Genomic DNA, 22295 nt, shown 5'->3' with positions numbered 1-22295 from the left:
TTGGGGCATTCCACTTGATACCGGCTGCCAACTAGACATGGAGCCATTGATCACTACCTGTTGAGCCCGACAATCTAGCCAACTTTCTATCCACCTTATAGTCCATTCATCCAGCCCATACTTCTTTAACTTGCTGGCAAGAATACTGTGGGAGACCGTGTCAAAAGCTTTGCTAAAGTCAAGGAACAACACGTCCACCACTTTCCCCGCATCCACAGAGCCAGTTATCTCATCATAGAAGGCAATTAGATTAGTCAGGCATGACTTGCCCTTGGTGAATCCATGCTAACTGTTCCTGATCACTTTCCTCTCCTCTAAGTGCTTCAGAATTGATTCCTTGAGGATCTGCTCCATGATTTTTCCAGGGACTGAGGTGAGGCTGACTGGCCTGTAGTTCCCAGGATCCTTTATTGTATTGCTAAGGCACCTTTAGTATCTAAGTGCTACATAGCTGAGACACTACGGTTTTCCTTATACTTAGAATGGGAAATAACTAGAACTCAGATAACACTGTGTGGTAACTACAAGTAAATGCTGATTTATTTAATAGTGCAGTGGTATTGTGGATCACAGGGAAAGCATTTCAGGAAGCTGTCCCCTGTTCTGGAGCTAGGCTGATGGCAGAAAGTATCTTCAAGAGAGCTGCTGAAGCACACTGGTTCTACAACAGCGAGGAAGGGCTGCATTGCCCCTAGTTCACAGGGGTATTTTGAGGCTTGCCGGCATTTGTCCCTAATTAATATTTGCAAAGTGCTTTAAGATCTTTTTATTAAAGATTTTGTAGAAGAGCAAAGCCTGGTTAGTGTTCAGACATGGAGTTGTCTGCCCATGTGGTAGAATAAATACAGTCTTAGGTATTTGCCTTGGTCTTATTTTTAAAAGTTTTGCAAAACACAACCGAGGTGCCAGGATTTGGGCTTTTACTCTGGGATACTGCAGTATTTCTATCATCAGAAGTGAAGGATTTTGTTTAAAAAAATCTGCTTAAAAGAATGATCATCAGGGCAATTTGCTGGCCCACCGGTTAGAGCACTAGCCTAGAGCTTGGCAAACCCTCATTTAAGTCGCTGCTCTGTCACAGACTTCCCATGTGACCTTGGGCAAGTCACTTAGCCTCTCCATGCCTTAGTTCCCCAGCTATAAAATGGGGATAATAGCACTTCCTTGCCTCCCAGGGGTGTTTAGAAGATAAATACTTAAAGATCATGAGCTGGTCAGACACTACAGTGATGGGGGCTATATATGTTTCAAGGATGGATAGATAAAGGATGTGACCAATCCAGCTATATCCTGTGTCACCAATAGCAAGGGAAGGGGAACTCAGCGGCAGAAGCAGGGAAACATTTCCCATATAGCTGGGGTTCTGGTTTCACCATCAGAAGAAAAACTTAATTATAGAGTATTTGATCAAAACGTACATGCTTAGACATGAAAGCTCTCCTTCCAATGGCTGAGCCACCACTTCAGCTGGATGGAACCAATCCCCCGGCTTCAGCACAAGAGTTTGCATATGCATACCACCTCCCTTAGGCACCTTTTCAGCACTATGGCTGCTTATTGATGGAGGCCCAGAAATGCCAATTGAAGTTTACAGATTTAATCTCCAATGTATCCTGCACGATAAGCAGTGGCTGGATGCATCTTCAGATGTGTGATTTCCAAAAGCTGGACTGAGCAATAAAGAGCTGTGTCCCGTTTTTAAAAATCACACTGCAAACCTGGGGAAGCAAAGGGTTACAAGTACTTTTAAGAGCAGCTGACAGAGACTATTTTTAGTCTTCTATTCTTATGGGGCCTTGAAGAATCTTCTCAACCAGTGGAGCCAGGATTGTGGTGAGAACCCTTTGGAAGGTGATCAAAAGTTGCACCTTCTCCCCCACACCTGACAATGATCTTCTATTGTTGTTTTAGTGTTGCATTTTAAGTGCCAAAAAATGTGACAGGAGTGAGACTGGAATGGGTGGGCAGCCCAGACGGAAAAGCATCATGCAAGGGATGGGGGTGGGGGGAGGAATAGTGACTGAATGGGAAGGGGATTTTGCCCCAGAAGTCCACATAGGAGAAAGCAGAGGAGAAGTGGGTGGAAGGACAAGAGGGCAAACAATCCACAAATAGAAAACCAAACTAAGTAGGTGCCTGCATTTCAAGGAGGGAATTGCCTGAATCAGCCATAAGTGGGGCTCTCTTCAAACCATGAATACCATATCAGTGTTCCTTTTATGGGTGCTTCTGACCTCCAAACACCCACCCATATCAGCAGCCTCTGTTACCAGTGCTTCCTCCTGACCCAATAATCCACACTGGATCTGGAGCTTTTCATCCAGGAGGAACTGATGACGACTTCCTGAAGTTAGTAGGATGGCTCTGGGGACCAGTAATAGGACACAGAGCCCTCCTCCTCCTCCTCCCTGGTCACCAGTTCAAATCCCACCCAGGTGAAAACGAGGATAAAAGTCATTACCCTCTGCAGGCTGTTTGATGACGTATAAGAAATGAGAGGTGGGTCTCATTCAAGTTCTTAACAGAGGTGTCCGAATCACAGACATCACGCTTGCCACCAGTTGGCCCCTTGCTGCGTTGGCAATCTCAAGTCAGAGGCCAAAAAATGAATTGGCAATGGAGACGGAGCTCTGCTCTCATGACTAGAGAGGGAGGGTCTCGACAGGCTAGGGTGAAGGCACACTGGCAGGGTTGCGTGGGGGAAGCTTGCACTTTTCTGGCTGGTTATTGCACCAGTTGAGTGGCTACATTAAGTCTCCAGGACGCCAGTTGGCACCTTCCACTCGCATTACATTGACATATTTTAAAACAAAGCCAAGCGCCCTATCCTAAAGATAACAGGGCACCGAAAGGGTGGGAAGTTAGAGCCAACCAGCCTTACACTGATAACCAGGACTGAAAAGGTCACTGACAGCTAAACACAGCAAGGGTCTCATTGTGTTTCAACGTCTCAAATGCTGTCTTTTACCTCTATTTAATGCTATGATTGCCCTCATGTCCCACAGTCAGCAGAGGACACAGTCAGTGTAGGATTCATGGCTTGCAAATCCAGGGAGAAGGAAGGGGGAATATGTAGCCATGCAGCTGTTAGATGAACTTAGGCAAGAGAGGAAATAATAACAGTAAGACTTGGCACTTACACAGGCCTTTACATTTTCAAAGCTCTATGCAAACATTAGCTAGCTAACCCTCCGAACACCCTGTGGTAGGTAAGAATTATAATCCTCATTTCACAGATGGGAGGTAGAGAGGTTAAGTGACTTGTTGAAGGCCACACAGAAAGTCAGTGGCAGAGCCAAGATTAAAAAAACAGGCGTCCCTGGCTCCAAGCCCTAAACTCAGTCCAACAGACCACACCACCTCACACTACACCATGCTGCCTCAGGATGACAGTATGTTTACCCTGCAATAGGGAGGTGTGTTTGCAGACATACCAGAGCTAGCTTTGATGAAACAAACTGGGTTCTATAGAAACTATTCTACAAACCTACAGAAATGAATAGAGAATGGGATCCTTCACACAGGTTTTCTGAACCGTCCTACAGAATTCTACAAGTTGAAATGAAAGGGATAGCCTTTCTCTCAGGTTTCTCCGTAAGGAATTTGAAGATGCTCATGTTAAATCACATTGATTTCCTTGCAAAGTGACCCTTGTGGATGGAGAGTTATTTGCAACTATGTAATTTGGATTTACTGTTGAATTATTCCTTTATTTCTTTTTTGCTGTATACTCTATCTGATCTCCAAATCCCAAGCTCCTTACCCTTCCCTCCCACTTCCTTAATAAATATGTCACCTCAATGGATACCAGTCGTTAGCTGCCTCCTGAATTCTGCTCATTCTGCATATGCCCTCATGATGGGTAGATATTGTTTATTTTTCTGGAGATTTCTAGGTGGAGGAACCATGTGCTGACATAAAAAGCTGAACCCAGGGATCATTTACACCAATGCCTCCGCTTTAACCCCTATGATGTAATACCTTGGGTGGAAGGGTTGCTTCATTCAAATACAACACCTTGCATTAATCGGTTTTGTGAGAGTGCTCTGCAAAAGTTAACCAGCAGCTGAGGAAACAAAGGTAGCAGAAATCCAGCTTTGGGGACTTTCAGCAACAGTGGGAAAAAATGCCACTGCATGTTGTCTTACAGCTTCTTTGTGTAACATTTCATCCTGGTTGTCTCTGTCTAGTCCATGCCTTTCTTCTACCAGCCAGAGAGCTGCTCGTGTTGCTGTCAGATGGGCCAGGTTATAACTGCCTAATGTCTAGTGTATTCCACACCTGTTTACTCCTGTCCCTGGGGGGCATGCGGGACACCTGCTAAGCAACCAGTGATTCCTTCGCACAAAGCAGAGAGAGGGTTATTTCATTTTTTGGTGTCTGTGCCATTTGTCAAACAGTCTGTTGCTCTGCGGACCAAGATCAAACAAGCCTTTTGTTAAGGCCAAAGTCTGCCAGGATCATCAGCTGGAGCTTTGCAGGACCAGCTTTTATTTATTTTTCCCGGCGAACGCATTGTGCTTAATGAGAAAAGAAAAGCCCCCTTCTTCTCTCGTAGAAAATATAGTGCCCCACATCCCAAGTGGGACATTTTTAGTGTGGAGATTTGGAAATCTTGACATACTTACAACCTCAACAGCTTTCAATCCAGTCTTTATGTTGTTAACTTCCTTCTCCAGCTCCATCAGACTGCAAGGGAGACACAGAGACGCAGCAGTTAAAACAAAAAGGGCATTGTTACACAGGAATACAGGAACTGCTGTAGCAGAACAGACCACTGGTCCATCAAGTCTGGGATCCTGCCTCCGGCACCAGCCACGCCAGATGCTGGGGACTGGGGGAAAGGGTCTGTGCTCCCTTTTGTATGTGATGTAAAACCCAGGTCCTAACTGCTTGTGGTCAGATTAAAGATCCCATGATATTTATGGAGAGGAGAGAAAAGTTTAAACTCAGAACATCTGTCACGGTGCAAGATACCGAGACCGTGAACTCAACCCACCTCTCTAGCATGGAGTGCTAGCCACAGGGCTGGTTTGTAATAATTGCCTGATTCACAGGCAGAGAACTCCGCTTCAGCACACACATCACAATGGTCTCAAATAAGTTTCACACACCATTTTCTCCCCCACTTAACTAAAGAATCCCATTAGGGACAAACTTATTACTAAACTACCCTTTTAAATCTATCTATCTATCTATCTATCTATGTAGTATTTACACTATCTAAATAGTGTTGATGACTTTTTCATCACATAGGAGCCCATATGAGCTAACATTGTAGGTTAGCACAATTTTACCCTAATGATCACTAACAGACAAACTCCTTCTAAACTGTAATGTAATGGATATCTCCTTAGCATACAAAAGTCAGTACTTTTCATTACCACTAGGAGATGAAGTCTGTCACCTCTAGATCACTGGCTAGAAATTGGTTGCAGGTTACTAGTGAGTGAAAAATTGTTTCTCAAACTCTCAACCAATTCCTTAGTGAAGAAGTGTCCACATCTGAAAAAACAGTACTGGCACTAATTAACGTCTCTGTGAGAGCTTGGAGCACAGAACTGCTCTCTTTATAATCTGCATTCATTTTTCCCTTGCTTTTCACAGGCTGTAGAAGTACCAGACCAAGCCAGTGCTTCATACAAAGAACAATGTCTGGGAAAATACTGCACACAGGTATTCCGGAACAGTGCTTTGGAAAAACTCCAAAAGGGTTTTGAAGGTAGTTGAAACCTTTTTATTCACTTTCCACAAATATCCACAGGGACTCTTATTTACAACAAAAACTTTAGTGAAAAGTGAAAGCATCCCAACCCCTTGTGCAAGTGTGCCTGTAAAAAGGTTTGCATGACCATCTTGAAAATGGCTTAAAAAGCCCGGGACTTATTTGCTGGGTTTTGTTTGTTTTTATGGTTTTTTAAACAACCTCCAACTATCCAGCATGGAGCAGAAACAATATTATATAAGGTAGGATACCAATCACACAGCACAAGTACTGAATTACAAACAAATACTCTAGTTATGATGAATCATCCAGAAGTATCAAGCAGGACATGTTTGCATAAAACTCTCAATGATTTCACAAATGACTGAGAGGCAGATCCTCAGCTGGTGTAAGTCAGCATAGCTCCATGGCTGTGAATGGAACCAAGGCAATTAACACCAGCTGAGGAGCTAGTCCTTACTTGGGAACACAGCAGTAGAGCAAATCTATAAGCAACTAAATGCCTGATTGAAAGCCCACTGAAGTCAATGGAAATTTTCCTTTGGACTTCAACGGACTTTGAATCAAGACCCAACACTGACAGTAGCACTTGACTTACTTGACTTTTGCTGCTTCCGGAAGATGCTGCAGCTCAGACTGCATGTCTAAGATATCTGTGTACTTCTTCTCAAAGATCATAATTAAGTAGTGCAACAGTGTAATATTCCTAAAATAAAAAGGACACAGATGAGAAAGGAAAGATGGTGGGGGGAATGCCAGCCATTGCAAAGGGTTTGGTGATGGAATCTGGTATGTCAAATGAAGCGAACTTCACATAACCAATCAGCAACTCTGTTAATGAAATGAAAATATCACTGATTAAAAGAGACTATTCTCCCAAGAATCATTCCTTCCAAGAAACAAAGGGAGCTGGGACTTAGGGATGCCATAGGATCTGCAGAGGACATTCCAGATATGGAAACTCAGACTCATCCAGGCCAAAGGAAAAAATTATCTAGGCAGTAGCTACATAGGGGATGAGTAACCTCAGAATGTGTATACAGGAAGCACATAGCAGTAGTTAAAACAAAGTTCAGGTTTATTGGTTTAATGTCTTTAAGATAGGGATTAATCCCATGTGACTTCTTACTGCAGTTACTCATTTTATGACAGCCTGAAACCATTCCCTCTTAAACTGTTGTCTCATCAGATCCCAGCAAAGGGTGGTGAGGGGTACAGCCTAGTAAGTACCTGCAAGGGAGATAGCAAAGTGCTGCAGGGTGTTATTGATTCAGTAGGTGGCACTCTTTCCTCTGAGTCAATACAGAACTTACGCCCCAGAATGGTGACAGGGAAAGTGCTGTACTGTCGGCGGGACTGCGTTTTGGATAAGATGTAAAACTGTGGCCCTGGCTTCTCGTGGCTGCTAAAGATTCCATGTCTCTTTTTGCAAAAGAGAGGATATTAAGCAGTTTCAATTAGCCGTGGAACATTAAATACAGGTAGCGTTGCTGTATGCAGTTAAACAGCTGACGAGTTCCACCCAAGATGTGACTGAATTGCAGTGCTGTATTAATAGCTTCTAAAGTACTTCAGGTTCCTGCAGAGTGAAAGCACCACTGAAATGTAAAGGTAAGACATCATTTGAAATTCTCTACAATATGTCACCAGAGGAAGCAAGATACGGCATGGGAGCTTTCATTTCCTTGGGGACTTTCAAGCCTACCTGTCTATGCTGGATTTGGTGTCTGCAATTTTGTTCAGGCTGGAGACTTTGAAGCCATACGCATTTCCCCTTTGGCCCTTGTTCATGTAATTGCCAAAGGCCAGGACAACCTCCAAGAGCTGCTTCAAGCGCTTGCTGCGGGTGAGCTCTTTGGAGGCCAGAAGAATGGCTTGAAAAGAAGTAAAAGATGACCCAAGGTTACGTCACAGCAGCCTTTCTGGAGGCATTTATCCCCCGATTTTAAGCATTCCAAAGCACAGCCCCAGAGATCCCCAGTCTCAAAGCGTCCAATCCTGGGGCTGGTCACGGCCTCAACCGGGGCAATGTCATCTGAAAATGCTGACTGGAACACGCTCATGTGCTCACTGTAATATCCAAGGAGGGGGGCTACAAACAGTTTAAACACCTGAATGAATCCTATCTTCCCCTCCTCAAAAAGAATACATTTACAGAAAAGCACCAGGGACTGTGTGTATCTGCTGTTACAGCCACACCTGACAGGGAATTATTGGGGTTGGGGCTGTGAAGGAAGTCTGCCTTTAGAAAAATGGCACACAGCGTTGGTGGCTCTGTGGCACGGGGTAACTTACAGGGCATCAGTTAGGACACATTCTGCAGTAGCAACTTTATTGAACCTTCGCATGTAATGACAACGTTAGCTGGTGGTCTTGCCTTGTACTGACTGACTCTCTACAACACAGCATGTGGGTAAATCTCTCAGACGTTCCCTGCCCCTCACCAACTCCCTGCAGAGGTCTTTGCCGTACCTTCCACTTTAGGCTTGCATTCTGCCAGCCTCTCTGGGAGCTTCTTCTTAAAGAATAACGCCTGCAGCCGCTGCTGGTAATGATCGATCCTACATGAGGGGAAGCAGAGGGACACCATGAAGCTTGGGCTACCTATGAAGGAAGTGTTCAGCAACACAGATTCAGCACAGGCACTGTTCATTTTATACACAAAACTGATCCAGAGGTGGGATTACTGAAGCAGCCGACAGCATATAAAGGCCTATTGCTCCCAATGCCTGTCAGTCAGTGTCAGGTGCTATTACTCAGACTGAGGAGTGTAGCATAAGGACACAGGCTTTGTACTTTAACCATATCTCATGGGCAACTGGTAGGTTTCCAGTCTCTTTCAGAAAGATGCATTTTTATAGTGGACTCCAAATGGGATAAATGGAAAAAGGGTCCCACCCAGGAGAGGTGTCAGGTTGGGATAGAGAAAGGGACAGATCCCAACGTGGTGGAGTGGGAAATGTGACAGACCTATGGAAAAATAATGTGTGATGAGTCCCAACCAGGAGATCCAGCTGTTGAAAGCCAGATATTAACATTTGTGTATGTGAACAGTGTTGGATGTTCTGGTCAACTCAGAGATTCCCCCTAAATGTCACCCAGAGAGGGTTCTTACCACCGAGAAATGCTTATATAATGACTTGAAATGTCTTCATGTTGTGGATGTCTGGGAGCCCCAGAGTGTAATTCAGTGCAGAATCTGGCCCACAATATCTTGATTAGTGGCAAAGAGTCCTGTGGCACCTTATAGACTAACAGACGTTTTGGAGCGTAAGCTTTCGTGGGTGAATACCCACTTCGTCAGATGCAACATGAAAGCTTATGCTCCAACACGTCTGTTAGTTTATAAGGTGCCACAGGACTCTGCCACTTTTACAGATCCAGACTAACACGGCTACCCCTCTGATAAATATCTTGACTGTTTTCCATTCAATGACACATTATCCATTTCCTATCACAATTACAGCAGCTCCCAAGAAGCCCCCAGGGCATTTTCTCAGCATATGTCCCACAGACCTGCTCATTTCATAAAGGAATCGATCAGCCCGGGCCATGCGGTCAATTTCGTGTTTATGTTCCTCCAGCAGGTCGATATCACTCTTCTCAGGAACAAACTTCAACAGCTAGAACCACAGAGACAAATCAAAAACAAGCATGAGGGATTCAGTGAGAGAGAGAGAGACACACCCACGGAGATGGAGTGCGAGACTGCGTGCAAGAGAGTGAGTGGATTGTTGTGCTACTGTGAGAAAGAGCAGCTCTGATTCCCCCAAGTGACTGTAATGTCAGAGCAATGCAGCTGTGGCTACAAGAGTGAGCATGTTAAAACATCTGCTTGCTGTTCTGCCTTTATTCTCCCTCACTGACCTCATTAGATACTTTTTAGTTCCAGTGAGTCTTTCCCATTTGTAACTACTAAGCACCAAATTCTTTCTAGATTTACACTGGTGTAACTGACAGCAGAACTCCTTGCATTCCCACAGCAGATTCACATGGATGTAAATAAGAGTAGAATCTGCCCCTCAAGTGTAGATTATCTATCCCACTCACCCTACAGTACCACACAAAGCCCCAACTATCTCTCTCCTCTCCTGCCCTGTTCTGCAGAAACAATAAACAATATCTAAGCCACTGTATGTGTGCCCGACACAGGCTGCTATTCATGTGCTGACCTTAAAAGCTCATACTTTGACAGATTTTTGACATATCTGGTGGGAGTCGTGCTTCAATTTGGTTATAAATATTGTCATGCATACACCCCGGCCCACGTTCACGGGGAGCAAATTGCCTGCAAGAAACACGAAGCAGTGGATCTGCTTTTCATCATTGTTCTAATATTTTATCTAAAGAAACCAACAATCTGATATTGAGACGCAGAGCAGCTGAATCTGATATCAGGGGAGCCAGGCACAGGCTTGTAAAATGGTCCATCTATTATGGAGGGGTTAGAATAATAATAATAATACATACTTTGCACTTTTTAATGCAAGGATCTCTAAGCACTGTCCAAATACGTGTAAGCATCATTACCCCCATTTCACAGACGGGAACACTCCGGCAAAGAGTGAACCAACAGCAGAACTGGTAATAGAACCAAGGTCTCCAGAGTCCCAGTTTGCTGCTGTAATCACTAAACCAGAAATGAAGGAAAGGAGAATAGTCAGCGGGGGGGGGGGGGGGGGGGGGGGGCGCGCGGGGGGGGGTGGTTTGAACAGGAGAGAGGAAGTAGAAATTAAGAGAAAGAAAAACTACTAATAAAAAAAAATCAACCACAGTCTCTAGATCAGGAAATTATAACGTAATCGAAAAAACTTACTAAACCAAACTCTTCCAGGTGTGACTCCATCAAAATCAGTGGAGTTACACTAGGGAGGCATTTGGCACACTGGGCAAAATTCTCCTCTTTTACACAAGCACAGTTATGTCTCAGGGCCAAATTCAGATCTACTATAAGCGGAGGCATTCCCAGTGAAGTCGACTGAGCTGCATCCACTTATCCTAGGTCTTAAATGGACCCAATGAGCTGCTCCAAGAGGAGGAAACTGGCCCATTATCCTTAGACCAACCATTGTATGAAGTAATTGTGATTCTTCTCACCTGCTCCAGCATATCTTTGGCCAGGTCTTCTTGTTCATCCATCTTCAAGATCGCCCGTTTGATTTCATCATTGGACAGCTTCAACCTTTCAATAGTGTTAATACCGCCCCATTAGTAATTTGAGGAATACAAAAAGCCCCCCAAGAAAGCACAAGGCATAAAATGCCACATTGACAGCTTCCAACACAGGGCCTCCTATGAGACTCTCCCCCATCCTCGGCTTTGCTAGTCTAAAGAAGTCAGTCGCCTTCTTTAAGATGATCTAATCAATTCTGGTGTACAAAGACTTTCCAGATCATACTTTTTTCTCCTCTTCAGCTAATCAAAGCCACATCAAAAGCAGGAGGAGAACAACAATCAGCTCCTCATAGATCAGAATTCCTTTTATCTTCCCTCATCACAGACACCTTCCTTTTCAAATACTTTTACTGTTCACACCCTGAATCTACATACTATTGAATCCAACCATGAACTTAAACTTCACCTCTGGGAATATTAAAGCATCTCCAAGGCCATTGAGTAATGGTGCTGAATGGATCAGGGAATAGGTTTCCCTTCTTGATCAGGGAATAGGTTTGTTTGGGGCAAGTGTATTGGTTTTGCTTGAGAAATTCACTGTGCCAGCGTTCACAGCTGAAAAGGGAATTGACAGCATGAATTTAGGCACCCCTCAGCAGTGCGAGCCACTTCAAGATAGGAGCTCCTGTGCTAGATGGACAAGGTGGTAAAATTATCATCCTCCTCCTCTCTCCAGCCTCTGCCCTCTTCTTTAGAGGTCTGCAGTTAATTAGGCAATCAGTTATAGCAAAACAAGCAGGGCTCAGTGAATTGATCAAAGAGTCTTTTCACCTCTAGGTCACCAGTTCAAATCCAATGCAGACCAGCAGCCATCAAAACTTGTTATCATCTAATGGCTGCCAGCGGCTTGTCTGAAATGGGCTTGGTGGTCCACAATCCAGTGGACCAATGACATCCTCATTGGTTGTTCCAAGATGGAACGGACCACAAAGGGAACTGCCATCTTACTCCCGAAGAAAATCTCTACATTGGGGTGAAGCCTACAGGCAAGGCAAGGCGGAGGGGTGCGAGGGGAAGAGGAGAAGCTTTTGTGCAGAAAGGACTTCAGTCTCCATGGACTTTCCCCAATCAATGCATTACTTAACATTTAGCAGGGGGAAAAAAAAAGCAAAAATAAATGAGTCATGGGGTTGATGAATGCAGCAGAATGTTTTTGTCTTCTGTGCTGAGAAACATCACGGTAACATTTCATGCTGCTATTGCCATTTGGATGGGATCACATTTTTGGAACTATGCAAAAGCAAATGTAAATGTTTTATTTTTACAGACAGGAAATATTACTAAATCTGAGAAATTTAAATCATTTTAATGTTGCCGAATATAACAAACAGCTGGGAACTAAAATATGAATCAGCAGACATTCAAAAGCTTTTCAAAAATTATGCCTCCTAACTAGCTTCAGCTATGCTGTTCCCAACTATTCTTCCAGTTGGTTTTAGAAATGAAGCTATAGTAGAAATGATGCACAGGGCCAACTGCCAGCACAAAAGGTAAGAAAACTAGATTTCCATACAAGGCATACAGTTGAGCCACAGTTGGAAGAGATGGGAGGATTAACAGGCTTGGAAATGAAAGTTTGGAAAAAACATTTTACTTCTAAGTTACCAGGTTGACTCAAGCTCAACTCAGCACAGGGGGAACTGGGTGAAATTCTATGGCCTGCATTAAACTAGAGCTCAGACTAGACGATCTAATGGTCTGACCCCTTCTTCCCTCAAAATCTGTCTTAAAATCTGTGAGTTTATGAACTTGCTAGTCATCAAAAACCCATTAATCTGATGGCTGAAGAGCCGAATGTGAAATGATTTGGTGGGTCTCTGCCTACTTCCTAGCAGATTGTGGCTACATAAATGTTACGGTTGTGTTTTTCTTGGGACTGCACCTTTATATTTCTAGGAGACTGCTCTCTGCAGGAGGTAGGTGCCATATTGAGAGGCAGAGATCCTGCAGACTGTTACAGAGGAGACCCGCATACCATGCTCTCACATGGAAACCTAACTTTGTCTTTACTCTGATTTTCACCTTGACCTAGAATAGAAAATTCAGGCCGAGAGGATATGGAAAAACATAGCATTCATTACCTAGACGATCCTCTCCAACTGGCATTAGTTTAAACAAGGGGCCAGAAACTGAACAGACAGGTTTGAGGTACATTGGCAAAGCTCATGTTAATGCTGGTCACTCTAATCTGTTCTGTGACCTAACTGAAGACTTCAGTTTCCAACTCCATTGACCTAGCACCTTTCATCAGCACCAAAATCATTTCATGCATCTTTTGTTCAAAAACATTTGAGCGCCCCAAAACGACAGATAGCTACACAAACACTGATTTTTTGGATGTAGCTGGGCCCAACTACGAGCAGGAAAATATCTGGCTTGGTTGACCCAGTCCACATTAGAGTGCCATAAAGCTTGCCCAATCATCTGCAGGGAGGCAGTTGAACTTGGTCACTTGCAAGCCTGTAATGGGGTCATGAAGACTGCAAGTAGGCATCCCAGACTATTACAGATCCTATTAAATCTGATAGAAGGGTCTCATCAAAATGGGGTTTATTTTTCTGTTAGGGCAGTAGCTGATTGTAATTCTTGAAATGTCAGCAGCACAAACATGGATTCCCACAGTTAGAAGCCAGCTGAACAACTGGCCCAAAGGGTTGTTAATCAAATGATCCTCGTTATATTTTCAAAACTCCCCATCAGCCCTGCAGTAGATCTGAAAATCTCCAACAGTAACGTGAAGCAGATGTGTTGCATTTAAACAGAAACAGGTGAACTGATTAAACAGGAACCTAAAGCAGATGCATAAAATCTTTCCATTCAAGACTGAATAGAGGTTTCCCTGGCATGTGGTAGAGACACCAAATTGAAGTGTAATTATGGCCCAAAAAGTGACACTGAAGAAATTACAGCTCAGCATTGGAGAACTATTCTCCAACATCAGTGACTTTCTTACCAACTCTCAAGAGCCAAAGATTATTTATCCAACTGCCACAGCCCTCCAGACTCCAAATGGCATGTGTAATTCCAGCCACGTCCTCCCTGCTTCATATATCTTCACTGACAACGGAGATCTTGGCCTCAAACCCAGCTGGTGACATGTGACTTAAAAGGGAATGCAGCACCCTCTTCTTCAGCTACAATAGGCTTTGTCTGTAGTGAGGACAGTGCCCAAACCTGCATTCAATCCTGCCCCAACCTTGGTCAGATGGAAAAGGACCTAAAGAGCACTGGAGGGAATCCCACCCTCTTCTCTCCACACCCCCGCCCCCACCGCACGGTGGTGGAACAAGGAGACCCAACTGCTTGTGGCTTCTTCTAGTGGTATTAAAGCTGAACAATTACCAAATAGCTTCCCTCCCTCCATCCCCTCTGGACAGATAAATAATCCCTATTGACTCGGCAGAGTAATTCATCACTAATCTCCCCAGGACACCTCGGCTGATTTAACGCCAGCTTCACTTGCAGACTTCAAGTGGCTTATTGTTTGGTCCGCTCAGAGAAAGATGTCTGCCTGACTCAGAACATGCCCGGGAGACATGCCATCGTTTTGCATCAATCTCCCTTACAGACATCCAGCACTTTCTCATTTTTCTTCCTTAAAGATATCCATTGATTCAAGCTGGTGTCACCCCTTCCCCCTCCGCTGCAAGACCAACACAGTATACCCGTCATTCATCAGCCAACTCGCTCCAGAAAGGAAAGAGCAACTCAGTTTACTGCTCCACTCCTGGGCAAGTACTGTTAGGTCTTGCTCATCTTTCACAGAAGTGCAGTCACCTCCTGCCAAGGTACCATGAAGTTATTCAAAGTACGTTAACTTTTCCTACCAAGAGGATGTCATTCCCACTCTTCCTCTCTCCCTGGGAAAAGAAATCTCTCATCTTTGACCAAGATAGTTTACCTTTTCAAAAAGGATTCTTGTGGTTCTTGTGACAGGAACTGGGATTGGCAGCCCTGGAGACCGACAAGCTTTTTTCACTCACAGGAAAAGGTATAGCAGCACTGAACTCCTCCTCCACACACATATTCTCACATGCCCCATTGAATCCTGACCTAGAGAGATGGCTGTAGGGTAAGAAGGAAGCTCATGCTCCATGGCCCATCTGATCCTGGCCTTTACTGAAACTACCAGCCAAGGCTGGCACATGGCATGTTTTTGGGATGCGGCTATTTGTCTTAAAGAAAATGGAATGACTCCCCCTCCCTCACAACAGCCACCAAACAGCCATTCGATAATAGTGCCTGCTATTCACTGCCAAACCAGGCTGGATTGAACTGGTGGCCACATCCCATGACTGATCCCCTGAGCTATCCCTATAATACATAGGAGTAAGCTAAATTGATACGCTAGTATAAGCCTGTGTATGAGTGTCCACATACATACAGCTGCACCGGTTTATCATCATATCTTTTGTTAGGCCAGTGCAACTTCTGGGTGCAGACTAATCTTCCCAGTTACATGGAGAGAAATTCCTAAATGCCTTCACTGCACTTTGCTTACAGAGAAGCGCCACTCCTCTATAACTGGGCTCCAACGAGCTATTTCCAGACAGAGGTTAATTACTTCCTTCCAGGAAGATGGTCACCCCACTGGTTCCCTACTCAAGAAGGGACATGCTCACTACCCTGTGATGGGAGGGACAAGGAGAAAACTTTTGGCTCCCTTTCACACTCAGGCTGATCTCAAGTGGAGCATGCAGAGGGGCTGAGCTAGTCTTGCTGCTACTTCTCCCAGCAGGGAGTGACAACACAGCCTTCAAGAGCCACCTTCTCTCCCAGCTGCCAGCACAGCCTGCTGGAGGTGACGAGAGAGGATACTATCACTGCTGGGTGATGCAGTTGCCATGGCAGAGGGGAGGGGCTAGGAGTGCTCTGGGGGCAGTGGTTCCATACCCAGTCCTCTTAATGTCTGGACTGAAGGGGTTGGAAGTGCTGAGAAGGCAGTACCATGTGGCAGACGGATGTGATACCCAACCCTAGAGTATGTCTACACTGCAATAGAAGATGCGCTGCATGGCCATAGGTGGGCTGGAACTGCTGACTTGGGCTTGCAGGGCACAGGCCGTGGCACTAAAATTTGCAGGGTAGATGTTTGGGTTGGGCTGGGCTGGAACCTGGGCTCAGAGACCCACCTCCCCTCACAGGGTTTTTAGAGCCTGGCCTCCAGCCCGAGTCCAAACATCTGCAGTTCACCTCAGTTACACCTGGGTCTCTCTCTATCTATGGCACTTCTGTCGCACTCATCATTGTTCCTGTTCTCTGGGGATGGGCACTGCTGACCAATTCCTGCGCAGGAGCAACAGGCATGACATCTGCATGCAATAGTCCCTATGGAATAGTCTTTGCCAAGGCCTGAGCGAGGGCAGCTGACGAGTGGCACACAAGTACATGCTTTCAGTACAACGCTCCCTTATTGCGAATGTTTTTCATACTAACTGCCCATGTCCATACTGAGTCACAGAGATAAATAATATAAGACGCCTGCCTGCACAGGACAAACACTGCACGGACTTGTGCAAGGACACCATATTAGAGCAGGGAATCTGACCGCTAGGAACAGACAGAGAGAAAAGGTATAGGCAAAAAAAGAGCAGAGAAATTTCCAGCTGAGAGCTGAAAAGAGGTGGAGAGTTGATGAGGTTCAGAGGGACAGTCAAGCAGTTCCAGGCCACAGAAGTGTGACCAGAGACTTCTGACCTGGTGGAAACTGGGGATATTGGGAATATCATGAGGGAGGCTGATTTCTGATGTGGCAGAAACTGGTGCATGTCAGAAACACCCTGGAAGATGCTGTCCTTGGACCCGGTGGGAGCCGGGACACACCAGAGAGAGTTGGTCCTGTGACCTGGCTCAAACGGGACGTACTGGAAGTACTATGCGAGAAACTGACCTTGTGAAACATTCAGAGCAGCATTTTGGATGCTTATCTGAGCCCTTTGCAGTTGGCTTATAGCTATCTGACAGGGACTAGGGCTCGGATCTAGACTCATCAGGCTCCACAACATGAGACTTGCACCCACTGCACTGGAAAAAACACCAACGTTTCAGTGATAGTAAATAGCCAGGAAAAAAAAGTTTTCACGAGGAAGAGGATGAGAAGGAAGGTGACACTGAAGGACATTTACCAACTAATTTCCACGTCAACAGAAATCAACTAGCATTCCAATTTTCGTCCCTTTTAATTTATCCCAGTTAATCCCTTCTGCCATTGTCTTGTTAAATATGAGAGAGAGAGAGAAGTGTGAGGGGGTGTGTGAGGGGTGTGTGTGTGTGTGAGAGGGGGCTGTGTGTGAGTGAGTGCTATTTCCCACTCCCGCTAGGGTTTGGCTCGTTGGGCCCTATGAAATATGAGCTCTGCCTGATCCTTTCTAACACAGTGTTAGTAAAACAAAATAATTCGAGTAGTGGAAAAAACCTCATACAGCTATTTTACTTTAAAGGACACGACAGTTTAGTGTAACCAAAGGGGGAATAAACTACAGGGATGTATGAACAGCTACAGGCAATTGGAAACAGCTGTTGGAAAGCACTGCAGCAACTTGAGAGTTGGAGCTGCAGCTTTGGATTTTAGAATTGCACCAATGCACTCTGTTTGCTGAGCATCTCTTTTTTTTTTTTTTTTTAAACCAAAAACACTGATTGCGTGCGCCTGCATGTGCATAAGATGCATTGCAAAGAGGGCAGGGAAAGCAACATGCTCATGAATGCCGATCCCCTTCCCTGATTGGAGAATTTCACTTTCAAAGGCTTGGTGGAGGCTGGGAAGGAAGGATAAAGAAGCCGGGGAAGGAAGGAAACAGCAAAGGCATGATAAAATCCCTTTTAATTATTGTCTGCAATCAACCTGAAAAAGCCACATGCTGCACTTGGAAGTAAATCTGACTATAGCCCGAGGAGCAGAAAGGCATGAATTTAAAGGAACCTCTTGCCCAAAGATTTTTGCTTCTTTTGTTTTAAGTGGGTATTGTGAGGTTGGGAGGAGACTATGGAGCTGTGAATTCTAAATAAAATAACTTTTGGGGGGGGGAACATTGTTAGGTCCTTACTCCGCCTTTACTCAGAGAAAGCACCCATTGTCCGTTATAAAATTTTTATTTTCTAGGCTATTTAATGCACATGGAAAATGCTGGGTTGATAGCTCTGGAGATGGGTATTTCCTAGTTGCACAGAACACACCGCAAGCTTCCCCTGCTACTGCTCTATCCACTAGGTTCAAATCTGACCTCCTCAAAGAAAGAAATGAGAGTTCATTCTCCATGACCCATTCAGTCCTTGGCCTTTCTATTAAGACAAGGGGGTCAGAATGTCTTTTGCTGTGGGCACCACTTATCTCGAGATGTTGTTAATGGGGAACAGGTCCCCAGTCTGAATCCAAACTGAATCAGTAGCTACTCAGAATCATGCTCATTTGAGGACAGTTTGGTGGACCATGTGAAATGAGCTGATGGCTCTCAGCCTAATTCCTAGAATACAAGTGTCCACATCTCAGAACCATTCCCTAAGGCCCATTTGCTAGCAGTTGGGGAAGAGAAGACGACAAGGCCTGGAGAATGACCTCTGCTCTCACTCTTTCAGAGAATTCCCCCAGGTCAGGTGTGAGGTACATGAGCAGAGCAGAACAAGGGCTAGGGGGAAAGCTAGCGCCCAAGCTGTCCTTGTTCTTTGGACAGAAACACAGATTCAGTCCCTGGAGCTTCACCCTGGTGCCTTTAACCAGGTTACAGTGAACTTAAGCGTGTGAAAAAGAAAGATGCGCAAACAACCCAAATCTCTTGTCGACGACCCAAGTAACAGGCTCTCACCTTGGGATCCTTCCCCATCACTATAAGATACATTCCACGTGCTTAAGAGAGCTAATCTGGGACCCAGATACATCAGCAGATCTGTCCAATGGAATGAAAATCCTAAACAACCCTAAACAACCCCCCGCCAGCTACCAATGACGTGCACAGGCAACTACTGCAGACAGAAAACTGTAAACCAACCCCCTTCACTGGGAATGGGGGGGGGCAGAGAGTGTCTTGCTGACAGGCCAACTAATGTCACATAAGAAGCATAACGAGAACCTCAGTGGGTTTCACCAAGCAATGGAAAGAACGGGCTCCATTTCTGCTAGCTGCAGCTTTGCTTTTAATGGTTAGCTTTCTGGGGCCGGGGGGGGGGGGGGGGGGGGGGGGGGAAGAGAGAGAATCTCACACTTATTAACCTGCACTTCCTGCTGAGCAATGGAATGATTTTTTTTGAGTGCCGCCCCAAAAGCTGTCTCCACCCCAGTTGTTGACGCTCCTCTCCTCTCTGGTAGCAAGGGGAGTCTCCTTGCGCAGAGCTTAGTGCTGAGCCAGACCTGTTTAGCAACAGACCTGCAGCCTAGCCTAGAATGGTTGGCAAAGGACATGCAAGGTGTGCATATAGCCCAGATACACAGCATATGAGGACACAAAGGTCATTGCAGGAGGATATGGAGGATGCAAAAACACCTGCTGGCCCTTAACAGCTAAAGGCACAAGTAACAAACACTTATTCCTGAGTGTCTCTCACATTCGCTGCCTTCCCCACAAAGGCAATTTAAAAAAAAAAAAAAAAAAAAAGGCCGGGGGGAGGATGCGGGGGAAGAGAGGCTGAAGATAGATATATTGGATTTGCCAGCATCCTTCAGGTGTCTGGTGTGCTCCCAAAGGGTTTCTCAGAGCAATATGCAAAGAAGAATGTAACAGAAAAACTGCTGCCAAATGACATACACGGTGCATAGTGTGCACCATTATGGGACAGCCCATGTACTGTTGACTGCACAGTGGCCACATTCCCCACATACACTTGTTTGTGTGCGTTTATGACAGTTGAGAGTCTATCTACTTGCCTGTGTTTCGATATAGATCTGTGGAGTGCCTGTGTTTTGGATTGCCAGGTGTTTGCAAACCTGTAAATGCATTCGGGCCTCCAGGAGTGGATGCAATTCCACGTAGGCAGGCACTCATCTCATCTGGGTGTGGATACATCTGCGAGCATGTGCAGGTGTCCACGGTTGATCTCAGTGAGTATTTGTGTGTCTGTGTTGGATCTATCTTTGCCTCTACGCACATGAACCATGCTATACACCATGAGTTCATAGCGACTATACTTACTTGGAGAGGAGAATGACGCAATTCTGAGCCCTTCGGCCATCAATAACAGAAAGCTCTTTAACCTTCCGTGTGGACAAGTATAGGTCCTCAGTTGAGCCCATCTCTTTCTGCAAGTAACCAGACAGAAAAAATAATCAATGCCCTGTTTTTGCTTCCTCTTCTCTCTAGCCAACACCCACAGAATAAACCAAGTATATTGGGCAACAGCCCAGCCTAACCCACTAGCGCTGAACTTGTGAGGAGATTAATCCAGGAGGCAGAATAGGAGATAGGAAGTGCCAGAAATCAATTTCTAAAGGAGGAGGGACTCAAACAGATTTTCCCCCCAATTCACTAGTCAAACAAATGCTGATCATCATTAGTTGTGCAGGATCATCCTAACTTTCAGGCATTGGGCCTGATCTCACTCCATCGTAAATCAGGAGTAACTATCAACAGTATTACATTGGTGTGACATCAATATGAGAGCAGAACCGAGTGCATTATGGTGCAGTGCAGTTGCGTGCGTATATCCCCAGGAACACAGATCTATTCAGAAGCCTGAACGGCCTCCAGGAGGAAGTGCCTGCAGTAGAGGTTGCCCAGCAGTGTGGAAAGATTGCATCCCAGTTGGGTAAGAGTCCTTATATTGTCTCTTAACTATTGAATTCACCATTGGAACACAGGCCTGCCAAATTCTCATTGAGAGAGGGATGCCAAGAAACACAGAGAAACGACATGATGAGCGGGATTCCCTGGAGCCACTCGGCTGCACTCGCCACACAAAAATGGGAACCAATGCCCAGTGGATGTTCAGCAGGAGCATGCCCCGTGCTGTCTCAGAGCCAGATTCTCCAGCCCACCGAGGCCAGAAACTGACCCGGGAGAATTCCCCCTTCGGGGAAATCTCTACAGGTATGACACTGGCAGAGGCAGCATAACCATCTCTGATGTCAGCTGCCCTCCAGACCCCAGCGTGAGGAAAAGGAAAGGGTTGAGTCAGGGGCAGGAAGGGGCATGCTGGAGCAGGTTAGCACTAGCCCTGATCCTCCACTGGAGTCAGGTCTGTTAGGGAGCTTATGCCAGCAGCAGAGTAGCCCTTCCCTGCAGCTCTAGCTTCTGCAGGGCAGCTGAGGATAAGAGAGCTGCAACCAGCTCCCTGCAGTTGTCACTGTCCACTAGTAATGGCGAATTAACCAGGACTTGAGACACAAAGATGCTTAGTGAGTCTGTTCTCCTCTCAAAGGGCTTGTATGACTCTGAATATGGCTAATGGAAACTCTGCACAGGCATGTCTAGAATAGACTGTTTAAAACTTTTCATCTCCAAACTACTTAAAGGCCCTAGTTAGTACTCTCACATGGCAGAGAAATAACTGATGTGCCTGTTTTCCAGACAGCCATAAGGGTAAGGCTTCCATCAGGAGTATTTCCCTTATGCTCTTGTGAAAATCCCAACCTAAGAAACTTGCCTTGGGGAGTTGTTTCTACCACACAACCTTAACCCTTGTTGTCCCTTAACATGCTGAAAAATACTGAGCTGACCACAACCATACATCTGCTTCCCCTGGTGGCCAAGGTTCTTATAGGACTTTCTGGGAAGGGACTTGGTGACCAGGACTCACTATAGGACAGTAGGGCCTGAACTGCAGAACAAAACCATTTTTGAAAGCTATGCCTTCCTCTGAAGTGTTCTTGACTCTGATTTTATTTAAGGTGGCTGTAGTGCGATGAGTAGACAAGTGAGCCTGAACTTCTTCACCTCACTCGCACACAATTCTGTCTCTCCTCCTGGTCTTTGAGGACTATGAGACTCCCAAATAAGGTGGACTGAACCAGACCCCTCTCTCATCTACCTTCTCAATTGCCCTGAAGGGTCACTGTCAAATGACCTGAAACCACCTTCCCAACTCAAGCCTCAGCATCATCTTCGCCCCACAGGCAGAAGCCTTTTTTTATTGACTGTTTTGTGGCTGGTGAAGGGGACCTGAAGCGATAGGCCTGGAGACTGAAGTAATCTCCAAAGCAGGTGCGGGCAGGTCAGTGTAAACTTTCCCCACAGTGCCCTACCGTGGTGTGTCACACACTGAACTGCAGATAGCATTGCTAGGATTGAGGAGGAGTTCATATTCTGGTCCCATTTGTTCCTTGGGCTCTCTGCTAAAAACGGTCAAGAAGGGGACCAATGAGGGCAAGCTGCACTGATGGGGTTTCCATGATGCGGTCACCTATCCATAGAAACCAGACCGAGACCTCCACATTTTACACAGTTGAGTGAAAGGATGATGCTTGTGT

General features: G+C 45.5%; 1 protein-coding gene across 9 annotated transcripts in view; it reads right to left on the bottom strand.

Annotated features, from left to right (window-relative positions):
- Positions 1-22295, bottom strand: part of DAAM2 (dishevelled associated activator of morphogenesis 2) — a 240039-nt gene that overhangs the window by 22061 nt on the left and 195683 nt on the right. For all 9 annotated transcript variants that reach the window (XM_037895546.2, XM_037895551.2, XM_037895548.2 and 6 more), the window contains 7 exons: positions 20023-20129; positions 10823-10907; positions 9242-9348; positions 8198-8286; positions 7431-7599; positions 6324-6431; positions 4629-4689 (listed from right to left, as the gene is read on the bottom strand). In XM_037895546.2, the coding sequence (XP_037751474.1) occupies positions 4629-4689; positions 6324-6431; positions 7431-7599; positions 8198-8286; positions 9242-9348; positions 10823-10907; positions 20023-20129 (726 nt within the window). The remainder of the gene's footprint in view (positions 1-4628; positions 4690-6323; positions 6432-7430; positions 7600-8197; positions 8287-9241; positions 9349-10822; positions 10908-20022; positions 20130-22295) is intronic.

Source organism: Chelonia mydas, chromosome 3, assembly GCF_015237465.2.
Source record: "Chelonia mydas isolate rCheMyd1 chromosome 3, rCheMyd1.pri.v2, whole genome shotgun sequence".
NCBI classification, from domain to species: domain Eukaryota; kingdom Metazoa; phylum Chordata; order Testudines; family Cheloniidae; genus Chelonia; species Chelonia mydas.
Note: the sequence above shows the minus strand (reverse complement) of the source record. Positions and strands in the feature narration are given on the sequence as shown.